Here is a 15726-nt window from a genome sequence, read left to right as displayed (position 1 = left end):
AAATCTTCCTATTGTACAACAACACTGAAATTCCCTTGGAGTGTGTTGGGAAACACGAGACTGGGAATACAGAACCGCAAATCTGAAAGCTACAAGGGCCATGTTAAGTCAATGTGATTTATCTATCATCTTGTATAAAAATAACACAGCTAGTAGTACTGTGGCATAAGAACGTAATGTTGCTCCCATCCACTGCCATGGCTGACTCACCTGTTCCTGGTTCACACTCCTCCAGGTCCTCGTCGTCACTGGGACACTCGGCTGACGCTACCAAAATATCATCAGAGTTCTGCGGCTGAGGAGGAAATGGAGACAATGTGTTACCATTGATTTGCCAACAGATACAGTCATCACATTGTCATTATCTAGACGGGTGCTCGCTCTGTTATGAGAGTGTTTAACAGTTAACTGTAGAGCAGAAGCTGCAGTATTGTACCTCCTCTGTGTTTTTACTTCAAATAACAGTAGTAGGACTAGAAATCCAAAATTTGACCGAATGCAATTTTCTTTTATCATTTACCTCTGTGCCTGAGTTTGTGTGTATTTACTGACAACATAAGAGCACCAGGGATGGGTGTGTGTATATGAGTGTATATGTCTCAGACTGTTTTCAAGTATTGTTTTCAAGTATTTCATATGTTGCTCAGACTTAAGTTGTGCTTTTGAGTTTTGAACACTTCTTTTATTTCAATGTTGGTCAAATTCTGACATTCTAACAAAGCAGGCATCTTCAATATATCTAAATTGGATTTTAGGATGCACAGTGGACTCTGGTTCAGAATACCCAAACACAGTGGGGAATAGATGGTGGCAGGATTTTTTTTTCCTTTGAAACGCCAGGATTTCAACATAAAAATGAATTATACTATATAATTCTGATAGTTGCAGTTACAACAAGCTAGAGGGCAATGCCAAAACATGAGGGTTGACAGTGTGATCTATAGCACAATAAATTCAAACTGAACAGGGGCATGACAATAACGTCATTCTCTGTAAATTTAATACAAGCATTTTGATAGTTATCAGCATGGAAGTTTTACTTGAGAAATGAACAGTTAGTATATGACTGACATTAACAGCCTTATAAATGTATGGAAATAAGAATCCAAATCATTTGTTTATTAGTTTACTGTACATGGATATGGGTCATATCAAATGCAGTCATGGAGTGAAGTGCACTTTTTTGTAAGGTGCCAAAAGGAAATAAGTTAATTCTCTATGATGTATAGAACTATGCAACTGGTTTAAACCCTGGCCTGGGTATGAGCTTATGTGATCTGCTGAAAGGTTATGGGGATATTGGGATATTGGCACCTTACTGAGAATTTACTCAATGGCACTTACAAACATGCAGGTGACATACTGACTTTTGTTGCATATTAAAAGAAGTTGTTACTGCTTAAAGAATGAGACCCCAGTGTGGTGCGTTTTCATTTCAAGCAGCAACCTCTTTCTTGATGACCACATTTTGACCAAACATTTTTTCCACAGAGTATATGAGTTTCAGGTACTGTGCAGTTCAACCACTGTACAATACACATACACATACACATGTAACTGAATTACTATTCCCATAAATCTGAACAAGACCTTAAAATCAAAAGGTGCCAATTCAATAGAAAGCTGAATTTAAAGACTTGTATTTTAGAGTAATTTTGGTTTCTTATTTCCAAAGGTAAGTGTCATGGCCATGCCTTAAGTGTAGAGAGGAACCAAGGACAATCAGAGATAGTATCTGGGTAAGTGTTCTTTCATTTTATCATGCTCCATCCCTTGAGAGGCAGAATTAAGTATCACATGGATTGAGGAACTGCAGACTGTTGGAACGTCCTCCTACAACACTCCACTTAAACAGATGCTTGATCTGTGCAAAGCTTTCAGTCTCTACATTAGCTACCAGACAAACGCCAACAGTAGAACGATACAATAAAACTACTTAAGAGCTCAAAATGCGTGCCTTAAAGTCACAATGAAATGAGTTTTTCACCGTGTTTGCCAATTTTCCATATCATCATATACACCTATTTAACAATGAATGCCAAGAAATGTACAAAATGTTGATTTTATAACATAGGGCTATGTGCACATTCACCTTAGTGCTGGTGCAGGATAGAAAAATACATCAGAAAAAGTTGATCCGCACAACATACTGCTCCAGGATATTACTTAATCGATTATCACCAAGGCCTATACATATATGTTATTTTTTTTTTTTTACATTTTTTGTATTTTACTGCAGGTTGAACTGTTGTGTACTGTTAGTGTCCTGGAGCAGTATGCTGTTTTACAAAATGCTTATTTTCTCATCATATGTTCCTGGAAAACTGTATTTTTAGTGGTTCCATGACGTACCAGTAACGGTACAGAAAAATTCAAACAAATAATGCCATCACAGATTTTTGAACACCCCCTCCTCCAGCTCTTTCCCAGATGCCTTCATGCCTTATTGCCCTCTGACCTTTGAGATACTCTCCCTCAAGCTGGGTGAGCGCTGCCTGCGGGTGGTGGTGGTAGCCATGGTGGTGGTGGTTTCCATGATGGTGGTAGACATGTCGGACACAGCCAGCGGGGTGGCGGAGGTGGTGTCAGTGGTCGACACGGAGAGGGAGTCTCCGACCAGACGCAGGTTCCCCTCCACCTGAACGCTGGGGTCGCTTTCCGCTGCCAGTTTCAGCACCTGGAGGCCGTTGTAGTAGAGACCCGAGATCTGACCCTGGAAGGGCCGACCCTTGTCATGACCGCCAATTTTTATGGCTGCCTGGCTGTTAAAGATGGTCAACTGTCTCCCTACGGTCAGACAGAGACACAGAGACACAGAGAGAGAAAGAGGGAGGAGGAGGGAGGGAGCGGTAGAGTAGATATCAAGTCATATGGGAGAGCGTGCATGGGAACATACTGAACCAGTTGGGCCTTAGTGATTATAGACATTGATAGTTCTGATAGTTAGAAGTGGTAGTTTGTTTAAAACTCACTTTAAATGTTAACTTTAATGAGAGATTGGTTTATAGCTTTAGTACCGTCTGCTAGCTCAGTGGCAAGTTTATAACTTAGACTTTATACATGCAGGTTGCAATGATCAGAAGAATATTTAGGTGCCTATTTATGTGTTTTTGATATGGCAGCGGTAGTGATTTGAAGTGGGCTGTATGAGCAGCAGGGTTAGCGTACTGTCTGTAGGGGAAAAGGGACAGATGTTTTCCAAGATATTTGAATATCTCTTAACTCCAGAACAGATGGTGCAGTAGTGCAAGTAGTGTATCATATGATGTCTTTTTACAGGAATGGGGGAAATTTGAAATGGCAGCATCACTATTCCTCAGAATGTGTAAAGCAATACGACATAGAAGCTTAATCAGTTCCCTAACTAGACAGACAGCAGAAAAAGCATCTACCCCCCCATCTAAGTCAGCCATTATGCCATTAAACCGTGCTCTGTCGGGACATTCTGGATGGATCCCCTCCGGTCCAATTGTTTCACCTCCTGAAAAGGGGCTATGATATCTAACACCGCCATTGTTAGCAGCTTCACTGATAAGCAGTGTTATATCAGAGGAGGAGGACTGCAGTAATGGGCCCATCTCAGGAGAATACTTATTAGCAGAGTTAATGGCTGCAAACAGTGATCTACTCTAACAGCCTGTCAGGGCTTGAGCCCCGTCGTCACAGAAAAACTCTTCAGCTGGGAGTCTGAGGTGCATGTTGGAGTGGAAGGTTAGACAATACAAGGTTGTGGGAAATGACGGTCTTTTGATCTCACTTCAAGGAGTTAGGGTTAAAAATATCAGTTTAGAAGTAACGAGGCCAGGTTAACTTAATTCAAATGTACGTGTTAGTTTCACAAGGCGGTGTTACCCAGCATTTTAATGATTTTTATGTTAAATAGTTAAACACAGTATCTAATTACACACAGTGATTAAAAGGGACGGTGTTGCAGGGTTAGTCAAGGGTTATGTGTTTTTAGTTAATTGGTTTAAAATCTTTGTAAAGGTGCAGCTTTTCCACAAGGTATAAGGATGACAAAGGATAAATTGCAAATATGCTATACCCATTTGTTTTGCATTTTAATGGTGCTCATTCCATGAGGTAAAACCAATTTGAACTCCACTTGAAGATGGCTATTTTGCGCTCATCAAAATGTATAGCCGATAGGAAGTCTAATTAAAGCCTGAAATTTAGAGTGTCATACTTACGGGTAACAGTATTTAATCCTTGTCACCCTTGTCTTTTGGCACTGCACCTCTCATGGGGAAAGATAAGTTAATTTAATAATTATTTCAGGGATTAATTAATTAATTTTTACCTTTATCGAGTAGCCACTCGTCAACTACCCGACCAAGTCTGTATGGGATTCTTTGTCTAGCAATAGCCAGTCGTTCATTATCATAGTGCCCTTCAAAGAATTTGGAGAGACAGATTAAAGGTTAAAGTCTGCAAGTTGAAAGATCACATGGTTAGAAACAGGGTTATCATGGCTAACAGGTTTAACAAGTTGTCAATTTTAACCCAGCTGTGAGTTAAAAGAAACTTGTGCTTTACTTAGTGGTATCTAGTTATTGTGAGTAACAGTGTTATACTAATTAGAGTAATGTTTAGGCTATTTATAAAGTGCTAGGCTAGTTAGTGTTATTTAACTAATTCCGACCTTTTTTTTTTAGCAAAGCATCAGTCTTCAGGAAATACAGTCATGTACAGTAAAATGGAAAATAATTGTATTACTAAAAAAAAAAACTGAGTTAAGCCATACATGCATTTAAATAAAAAAAAAAACATCAAGCAGTCCATTCAACACAGTATGAGATTTGACAGTCAGGAAGAGGTTTTCTCATCTACACATTGATACACACAGTTACAACAGTAGCAGGTATCAGCCCTTGCATTTGATTATGATCCTTATTCAAGACATGCAAAAATAGAAGAGCGGTTAATCAATTGGAAATTACAACAGGATAGGCCCACTTTAATATAGTGAAAGTTGAGTTATGTGTATTGCCAGTTTCTAGAGGATAGGAGAGTCCTGTTGATATTAAAGACATAAATACTCTTTATGCAGTCTAGCACTGATCTAGTACTGAGGAATTTCTATCAATCATCTGTCACAAGGCTTCCTTAGCTAGTAAATTCTTGATGACATTAAGAAATTCCCCATAGACTAAAGATGTAACAGTGGCTTTTCACAGTGTGTTTCCATTCTTCTGCCTTATTTCTATGAAAGAGAGTTAGATGTCCCATGACACTCTCAACAACACTCTTTTCACATAAAACTGTATGGGCTTCATACATGTCAAGTCAAGTCAAGTCCAGTTTATTTATATAGCCCTTTATTACAAGCATGTCTCAGAGGACTTCACAGAAAATACATAAATGGCACATGATGTACAAATATGTGTGTGCCTTGTTCCATGTAGAATTTAGGATTAATAACAGGCTATCTGAGAATATGCTTACCTATAAGCAAAATATACACCATGTGTACACACAATTTGAAGTTAACAGTGCTGTTGGACATGGGATAATAATAAATGGATAAAAAGGATTAGGATTATAGAGCAACATGGAAAAGGAGGCACAATGCGTGACAGTTACAGTGAGGCTTACCTAGACTATGTTTTCACTGTAGGCTTAAGAGTCAGTATTAAAACATGTTTCATGTAAGTTTTAAGATAATAATAATTTAGCAGTAGTGGCATATTCATGTCCTTGACAGCGTTGCAGGCTGTGATTTGATCTTTTCCTCATAATAATGGCCCCGTTAGAAAGTGTTGTGTATTATGCGTTACTTCGTGATATTTGTTTTAAAATAAATTTAAAGCCTCTAAAATCATGTTTCATGTTTCCTTACCTACACTTAATTGTCACATAAGCCTTTAATTCTGTTGGACTATGCAGACTAATTCCAATGCATTATTCAGCCACTTCACAGCAAAATTACCCTTGTTTATGGTTGATATTTTCATTTTCCTATCAAAAATGAGTAACATTAATGCCACACCAATTGCAAAACAGGCAAAAATGGGTGTTTCAGCTTTATAGTGGCGATTCTACATAGTGTTGAAAAGAAATTGTACCACAAACTTTAAGTGAGAATAAAACCTATTAAGATGAATTATGATTATGCCATGGATAATTTTAGATGTTGTTTGGGACATGAGGCCAGCTGATAGGCCTTGGAGATGATTAAGCCTGTGGTGAGCCCTTTAGCTGACTGTCATCCAAATCAGTCCATCTGTTTATGTGAAAAAGGTGATCTTTCTGGATGTAACTATAATTATATTTCTATTATTAAAGGACAGATGAATGGAAATGCACTGGCACATTCAATGCAAACTTTCTAAATACTAACATGAATTTACCAGCTGAATAATTTGACCAGCAACATAACTAATATTTTCATCAGATGTCACCATAGTCAGACAGCATTGTTTCTGATGATGGATGACAAGTAACAAATAGATAAAGGTTAACAACTTGGGCTTATACTGTAGTTACACAAAAATAACCCAAAACTAAGAAACAAGAAATGAAAAAGGCTGTAGGGTTTGTGTGTGAGTTATGTTTTTGAACAGATATTAAAACTAAAGCAAGTCGTATAAAGTGATGCCCTCTGGGATGACAGCGAACATTCCACTTGGGCCACACATGCATCTTTAGCACACTCATATAAAACCCATTTTACAGGAAAAGGGAGAGAATAAATTAGGCGCTTAGATTTAGCTGAAGGCTTCATCACAAAGTTCGGTTAGGATCTTATTCTCATCTGCTACATCCTTCCCCACCACTCTGCCAAGCTGGTTACAGAAATTACTGCGGCAAATTAAAATTCATTTGCTGCTAGATATCCTTAGCAAGGCAGCTTGATGGAAATGTATCAATTTCAGATTGCTATTAAATTGTTTATGCAGTGTGGCTTGTCCAGATGTCCATACTGCAATTTAATAAAGAGCTTAGGATATATAGGACAATAAAATGGCTCAGATTAATGTCAAAGATATTGAATCCAAATCCAAAAACATTTCGATTTTTTTTGTGCATACATTCCACAGCCTGAATTTCAGAGATTTATGTTTGATAGGCAGACATGCATCTCTCTCTAGTCTAGACTCTCCATCCCACCTCTCTATGTACCATATTACCACCTAGTTCCTCCCCACAGTCTTACCTGGTGGATAACGCTCAATGACTGGCTGGTTGTCCACCTGAAGAGTGGCATTGCCACCGCTGCGCGTGAAGCGGACAACATGGTACTTGCCGTCATTTACTATGACAGCAGGTTCATCGATGGTAATGTCATCTGTCCCCACATTGAAGATGACACAGATTTTTCCTTGATCCTGCAGGTGAAAGATAAAGAATGAATAAGATATATTAAGGTGAAGACAAAGATCTGAGAACTAAAGCATGAATTGGAAAATCTTTCATATTATATTCACTCAAAAAGCGCAGACTATGCTACATTGTGACTGTAGAATCTACACAGTCGGCAATGAAAGAGAGTTACTATCTTGTTGTTGCTACAGGGCTGTAGAGCTAGAAACCTTGTGTAAGCAGCAGCAGCATATCTTTTGTGACATGGGCAGTATGTTTAGATCTTTCTTTAGGGTTCAGCACCATCCTGCCTCAGCAGCCAGCTCAGGTTCCCTGATGTGGATCACTGTTGACAGAATCCTGCTGTTTCTCTTTTGGTTGACCAACTCCTCTCACTGTCTGCTGCTCCTTGCTCCTGCCAACCTTCTTCAAAAGGTCAAAGCTGCTTCCCAGGCCATTCTTTGGGTGGCACTAATAAGAAGCACTGGAAACAAACTGTGTGGGGTCTCTGTGCCTGCCTGGCATTTGTACATTTGCTACACTTGCAGTCTTTCTAATGGCAATACAAGGTCAAAGTGCTAATGTAGTTACAAGAGACTTTCTGAGAAACAGCACACAAAACTACAGCACACAGGAGTACTACATTAGAGTCCGCCTCCGGTAACTCCACCAACAAATTGTTAGGTTGCGGTTTTGCAAATACGATAAGATCACAAGACGAAATCCTACAATACTGCAGACTAAAAGGTCAATACCCTGAGACACAGGATACATTTGGTCAAGTTAGTCTACACAACAGCCCAAAAAGTATGAGTCAGTTTTTTTTTGTGTTCATTCAACAAGCAATTAAACCATTCTCAGTGCTATTGCAAATTTCTTGATGTTTTTTGGATAGTAAGACTTGTTTCAAGACCACAGTTTATTGCATCTTATTATTAATGAGAGACAATTGACAAGGATACTGAGTGTTAATGCGGTACATCGTCATCACTATGCAGACTTGAGGGATGTTATAGACTTTATAGTCAATCAGTTGCAACAGTTTGTCAACACTAAGAAATCTCCAGCACCACGCCTCATAAAACGGGTTGGTGTGGTACACTGGCTCTATATATTAACCTATTATGTAGGCACGGATTACATCTAATCACATGCTTTTTATGCAACTTGAGTGCACGTTTTAAAGTACACAACAGCATGTCATACGCACAGGTTAATGAAATGCATATTTTCCCTACAGGACTGCCACTCTCTGCCACTCCCAGTCTCTATAGCTTCCCCCTGTATCAGTGGGTCTCAACCATGTACCATCAAGGAGCATACAGGTTTTTATTCCAACCAAACTCTCCAGCAGCTAGCTGCACTATGTAGCACTCCTTCAACCAGAGAGAGAGCTGGGACCTAATCAGGGAAATCAGCTGGCATTGAGTTTTACTGGAATGCAAACCTGCATACTCCTGGGCCTCCATGACACACAGCTGCGAACCGCTGCCCTATGTGCACAATATGTATTGGCCTCACAGACATGATTGAAAAGGACTTTGATACAGGGTCTTACATTGCGTGGGCATTGTAACAACTGCACTGACTGAAAGAAAACTGACCTCCACAGCTTATTCTCTGATTTGAGCAATTTCATATGACTGCCTGCTCCTGTCCCCTCATACTTCCAATGGTGCATTAGTGACAGCAAGACCAGAAATTCAAACACGTACACAGAAACATGTCTTTCCTGCTGTGATGGTGGCTGCTACTGGACTGTGTAAAATCACTGTATTTAAAATCCTAGGGCACTATTATTCAGGCTGACATGGTAGATGTTAAGTATAAAAAAAACCAGTGGCACCATCATTGTTCTCAGAGACGCAGGATGTCCCATTACTCATGTTCTAAACCAGAGAAATCAAGTTCTAATGTGTCTTGTATGAAGGAGCTCTATCTCCAAACAGCGCCTTCACATTGCAGGGCAGCAGCGGGCCTACGGCATCCTCAGATTGTAATCGTCGCGAATGCTGCAGTCACTTGAATTTGTCATGACCCCAGGAATTAGCAACTGTGTGACTAGTTAATCTGCTCCTGATTTATGATGCATGAGCTACAGCTGGATAATCAAATTCATATGAGTCGACAAGAAGACAAATCCCCTTTATGAAAATCATCTATCCACTCAACACTAACCTGTGAGTTTATCAAAACCACTGTTTAGGTACTGGGCATCAGCATGGTGCTTTTTGTGAAACAACTCCCGAGACATTTTTCATTATTCTAAACGATGCTGAGAAACAAGAACCTCTTTTATATTTCAGCACATGCAGAGCGCTATTTGGTACTCCATGGCTTAATTACTCTTCCCATGAAGCATACTGACTGGTATTCATAAGGCAGCTACAGGGTACTGTGGCCTTGGGTCAAATTCAGTTCATGTCCTCTGGACAACAATTAACATCTCCAGGGCCAGAAGGCTTCATACTGCCACAAGGCTTCATATGGTTTAAAACAAGGGTTGCTCCCATTTTGCAAACTCAGTCTTATAGCAGGATTGCAAAACAGCCCCAAAACACCTCTTGACAGCTGGCAAAGCATCCCCACTTCAGTTCTAGTAAACAAAGCCTTGGCCTTACAGTTTTCTTTTTCCAAGACGCTACATAATGCCATGTGTTTGAGTATAAAGCTAGTCCGACAGATCTGTCATGAAAAACCACCCAGTCTCCCACCTAGCTGTTTTGACAAGGTCGTTGGCTCTTCTGGAGGCATTTCCTTGGAGTATGTGGCTCCCCACTGGAGCCCAGAGTGTGGAATATCTCAATTCTCATTTCAGCTGCTTCTAGACAAACTGCAACTGTTCCTCTGATCCATTTTAGAGGGAAAGGATAGAACATAATGATTAGAAGCAAAAGAAAACAACCTAAAAAAAATCAAGATACAGGACTAAAACAGGACCTAAGCTGACAATGCTTTTACGATGAGACATCACTGTGACATGATAAAATTTTAACATTGCATAGAGTGGGTAGGTCATGATCCTTATTAGCATAGACCAGCATATCTGGCTGTCTCAGTTTGTTGCCACCCAACTGTCCCCCCCTGTCTTGACGACCTCAGATCCTATCTTTACCAGAAGCTTCTCTTCACAGCCAGGTGGAGGCTTGTATTCGACATGCCACCTTTACAACAGGAATACAGAGGCTGATATTCCCATGGGAACGCTACAGTATCTTCCCTCCTCATCACACATGGTAAAATACTCTTCCACTGTAGAAAACCATCTCTATTTTCTGTCTCAGTCTAATTTTGGCAAGCTCTCCATCTACCATTAGAGCATGCCAAAAGCCAAGTCCTAATGATACACCATTTCCTTGAAAATTACAAAAAGAGTGTAAATGGAGCATGCTACTGTAACGATCGCTGGCATACACCAATCCCACAGAGCATCAACGGTACATAGGCAGTAAAAGCCTCCTATAAACTGACAACAGAAGGAATGCAGCTACATTATTGCAGCTGAAAACTAAACGTGAAGGGTAGTCTGACTTCCACCCTGAGTGAAGTCAAGTGAGAATATGGATGACAAGGTGCGAAAAAGCTAAAGGACCAATTATAACGGAAACACCTTGACTGCAAAAAAATGCCACTACTAATGCCCTTAGTAGACTTAAAAAAACATTTAAAAAAAACATGAATCTAAGTATTCCTGTAAAATGTATTTTATCTGTATCGTCTGTGAGAAAAACCCTGTTTGCAATCAAACTGAACATTCTTCTTTGGTTAGCTTTCATATAATATTCAGAAACCACAGAGCACAACGTCAGATTTGTACCAATCTTATTCATCATGAATTAGAAATGACGAAACCAAATATGTAGTGGAATTCAGTAAGGAGAGCCTAACTTTTGCCTCTCTGCCTTGCCTCTCACAACATTAGGTGCCCTGTTAGAGTATAATGTATATATAATATAATGTGTGTAAAGATTTTTCATTCTCACTTAAAATGGGGCAGAAAATCCATTAAGAAAGGGCAGCAAAGCTTGAATCAAATTGCTTGAGCCCCTGCCCACTAAAATGTCTGTGCACTATATCAAAATACATCAAAATCAACTTATGGAGCGTCTGAGGCTCACCAGTATATAACTTCATACAGTATCTTCATCTGTTACAGTAGTATGTAGCTGTGGTGTGGAGTGTTGCTTCTTCAACATTTCGAATTGTCTTGATCCAGCCCCACAAATCTTCTGTTTCTGCTTTCTCTCATATTCACTCATGAAAAACCATTTGTACACTCAGTGAATATGGTGATGGTTATTTTCTTTTGTACAGAGTAATGAGTCTTTGAAGCTGTTGGTCTTATGTACCATCTTATAGTGTCTCTGGAAAAACAAGGCTCTGAAAACCAGATGCTGCTTGTTAACCTTGTGACCATTTTAATGCAGCATTCATCTGTCAAATGTAGTTTCAGCAAGTCTTGTTTATTTTGTTCTAACCGGAGTAATCTGTAATCCGGAGTTGCTGTTTTAATGAACCTAATCTTCCTGTGTGATATTATCTGGCTCTGACCAACAGATGCCACTTTTCTGGCTATAAAGGCTAAATCTTTTCTAAATTATCAGTAGATGTAAATCCAGCGGTAATGTCACATTTTACTATGATCGTTCATCCTGTTTTATTGTTGTGAACAGAGTGAATAATAATTTCAATGTGTTTGAATCAAATAATAGGGCAATAACATTTGACTAATAGAGCTACTGTACTGAGCTAAAAATGCAATGTTTCCTGTTCAATATCAGCCAGATGGGTCTCTTGAAAAAAAAAAAATCTCTTCAAGCTATTTGTGACTTTTGAGGTAGTTTCTTAAGGGAGAATTTTGTCATAATCCACAGCATGATTTATACTCTTAAATGAAATCACACTCCATTTATTCATCATATTGTAGTCTTGAACGGACAGCTCAATATCCTAGTTAGATCATAAGAAGTGAATTCTGTTCTGCTGCACTTCATCTGAAAACCCCAAATCCCGGTAGCACATAAAACTCATATATCATTTGTTTCCTTTACTATTTTCAACTCTCCCTTGTGGCCAGTGTTATTCTGACCAGTGCACCGCTACTCCACGTCTTTACCTAGTTTCACTGTATAGTAATGGGCAAGCAGAAAAAGAAAGATGAAAGAGAAAATTAAAATGATTTATATACACAAGGTAAGCATAAGTAAAAAAACAACTTCGGTGACTTCAAGGTCACCAAAGAAAAAAAAAGAACACAGGGAGAGTTTGATATTATGAAGCTCATACAAACCATAAAAAGGCAAACTGAATATCCTCCTAACTCCTTCTGATTCCCCTCCGCTGAACAGCAGTAAGGCTTCAAGTCGGCGTTCTGTCAGGGTGCAGCGGACTTGGCAGATGCTGGCAACAATCTTTCCAACTCACTATGCATGCATGCAGCAGTCTTTGCATTCACTAACAACAGTCTATGGCTGGCAAGGTCCATTTCACAATGTTAGAAATAGCATCACGATTTAAATGAGACAGTCTGAAAAAAGTTCAGCAGGACTTGGGGGGGAAGATTTGCTGCGCCAAGCCTGTCTAGTAACTGATAGGTAGTTGCATGGTGTTATGCTAATTAAGTCAGACTAGAATGGGCACATTTGGCTGTATTCTATTGTCTTATGTTTAAATACATACTTTGATTTAATATTATACAGTATATTGTGTATATTGTGAGAGATATTGCTGATTGTGTATACTTGGAACTGACTGTATATAGTGTAATATTGTACATTTTTGTTTGATACAGTGAGAAGTATCAATCAATCAAACAAACTTTATTTATATAGCACCTTTCAAACAAATCTAAAAAACAAAAACAAAGTGCTTTACAAGTGATTGACAAAACGTAGGATGTTAAAAATGGATTTAGAGACTAATACGCACCAAAACAACCAAACCCCCCCCCCCAAAAAAAGTTAATTGAATAAGATAACAATAAAAGATGGGTAGTTAAGATAATAAAAGATAAACAATGAAAGATAATACAAGCAATAAAAATAACATTCAAAATAAAATTAGGAAATACTACACAAAATAAATTGATTATAGTAAAACAGTAAAATGTTAATAAAATAAAACAGAATAAAATAAATAATAATGATCAACAGTGAAATGTTGATAAAACAAAACAGAAAAAAAAAATGATAATAAATAAAATAAGTATAAATACTAAAACCATAAAATTATAAAACCAGACTGAAAAGATGGGTTTTTAGTTTACATTTAAAATATCAATATTTTCAGCTCCTTTCAGATCCTCTGGAAGGCTGTTCCAGCAGCTTGGAGCGTAATGGCTGAAAGCAGCATCACCAAATGTTTTTGTTCTGCTTTGTGGAACAGCTAAAAGAGAAGACCCGGAGGATCTGAGGGGCCCTTCCTGGTTCATAAAGCCATAAAGCTAGCCTGCTAGTTATAAAAACGTGCATCAGTCTCTGTGTTGCTCAGAGAGAGAAATGGCCTCACCTTGGAGATGTTCTTCAAATTATAAAATGCTGTTTTTGTGACAGTCAAAAATCACTCCTAGATTTCTTGCTTCTTGGCTTGGGTTGAGTCCTAGTGTATTTAGTTTGGGGGTCAGTTTCTCTCTCTGAGCCTTTGAACCAATGATCAGTACTTCTGTTTTAACCCGGTTGAGCTGTAAAAAATTCTGTGACATCCAGGCCTTTATATCTAAAATACAGTTAACAAGTGAGTCAATCGGCCCGGTGTCATCAGGAGACACGGCCACATAGAGCTGAGTGTCATCAGCATAGCTGTGGGAAGAGATGCCGTGCGTCCTGATAACACTGCCCAAGGGTAGCATGTACAAATTAAAAAGTAGCGGTCCTAAAATTGATCCTTGTGGTACAGGTACCCACAGGTAACCTCAGGTAAGTAGAGTGTAAGATGGTTGCAAATGGCAATAAATCCATAGAGTCCCTTGTATAAGAGGGAAGGGCTGTAACCAAATCCTGAAGAGAATGATCCACAAAAGCTGAAATCTTTTCAGTAATAGATCCCATAGCAGCAACTATGGGTCGTCCTGGGGGTGTGTCCAAAAAAGATTTATGGATTTTAGGTAAGGTGTAAAAGACTGGTGTGACAGGGAAATCTGGTTTAATAAGTCATGAACTCGTCTCTTGAATATTGATATAAGGTTCTGGTCCAACTTCCTATAAAACTTAGAATTACTGAGCTGGTTTTGCATCTTTACATATAAAACACATACCTTCAACCATCCTCACTCAGGAATTAGTTTTGATATTAAGGGCATCATATCTTGCAAAACAAAAAATGTAACATATACAGTATATGCTGAAATGTCCTTGCGGCCTTGCATATATTAGAAAAATGAGAGCCCTTAAAACCAGGATCACTGAACACAGGAGTGCCATTCGTAATCATGATGCATCAAGCCTAGTAGCTGTCCACTTTACAAAAGCCTGACACAACATATCCACTCTCAGATACATTGGCATCGAGGCTATCAAATGCCCTCGGAGAGGAGGGGACATTGACTCTCTACTCCTGAGGAGAGAACTGTTTTGGATTTATACACTGGATACTCTCGCACCAAGAGATCTGAATGAGGATTTTAGTATCAGACTGTTCTTGTGATGATTTTGTCTAAAAGGGCAACATAAGAGACTCTATGGACTTTAACAGACTACTATGTTGATTATTTATGATTGTGATGCCATCCTGTGGTTATCTATGCTACTTATTATGATTGGTGTTGTGTTCTAGATTGAAATAACTGACTCTTGTTCCGTCCACTAAATGTGTGTTATGGTCTCTTATAATGGGAGGACTCCTGAGCTATTCTGGATATTGTAGATTCCTGTCTCTATATCTTAGGGACATCCCTGTGTAAATATAGAGGCACCTCTATTTAGATGTAGCAATATTTAAGGTATGACGGCCACTGGCCTGATGGAATTTTCTTATGTGCTGTGAGGGCCTTATCTATATTTTGTTGTATAATATATGTATATATTTATTAACATTGTTTTTGTAACATATATTTGTATTTTCCATCACATATTTGTAGCAGTGGGTCAAATGTGTTATATGTGTTTTTTCACCGGGATCATGTGATGATCATGTGACCAGAGGGTACTGTGTATTTAAAGATGGCGTCTTTGTATATACTTGTTTATGTCTGAAGAAGAGCAGTAGCTCGAAACGTCACATGTGGGATGTTTAATTAAAAGAACTAAAGGGAGCTACAGCGTGCGGACCTTCCTCTTTCTTTCATGCTGTCTTCTACTGGTCCAGCACCTGCCTTGAATGCTTTCGCATGTGCACGACTACTTCACAGTATTTATCCAGTGAGTGCAATGACACCTTTATTTCATCACCATTACCATATGTCTTGCACCCCACAACAACACTCTCTGC

General features: G+C 38.9%; 1 protein-coding gene across 16 annotated transcripts in view; it reads right to left on the bottom strand.

The window, feature by feature from the left end:
• nrxn2a (neurexin 2a) overlaps window positions 1-15726 on the bottom strand; it is a 91238-nt gene that overhangs the window by 1993 nt on the left and 73519 nt on the right. For 7 of the 16 annotated variants that reach the window (XM_071516013.1, XM_071516014.1, XM_071516018.1 and 4 more), the window contains 4 exons: window positions 7157-7328; window positions 4301-4390; window positions 2459-2787; window positions 211-289 (listed from right to left, as the gene is read on the bottom strand). In XM_071516013.1, the coding sequence (XP_071372114.1) occupies window positions 211-289; window positions 2459-2787; window positions 4301-4390; window positions 7157-7328 (670 nt within the window). Of the gene's footprint in view, window positions 1-17; window positions 25-196; window positions 320-2256; window positions 2267-2458; window positions 2788-4300; window positions 4391-7156; window positions 7329-15726 lie in introns of all 16 variants that reach the window. The other 9 variants (XM_071516020.1, XM_071516022.1, XM_071516023.1 and 6 more) reach the window with 6 other exon arrangements.

This window comes from Centroberyx affinis, unplaced genomic scaffold (assembly GCF_046629955.1).
Source record: "Centroberyx affinis isolate AG114_WGS23_722 - 3 ecotype Tasmania unplaced genomic scaffold, CSIRO-AGI_Caff_v1 ptg000390l_1, whole genome shotgun sequence".
NCBI lineage: Eukaryota > Metazoa > Chordata > Actinopteri > Beryciformes > Berycidae > Centroberyx > Centroberyx affinis.
The sequence above is the reverse complement of the archived record's forward strand: the minus strand, read 5'-3'. Positions and strand labels throughout refer to the sequence as shown.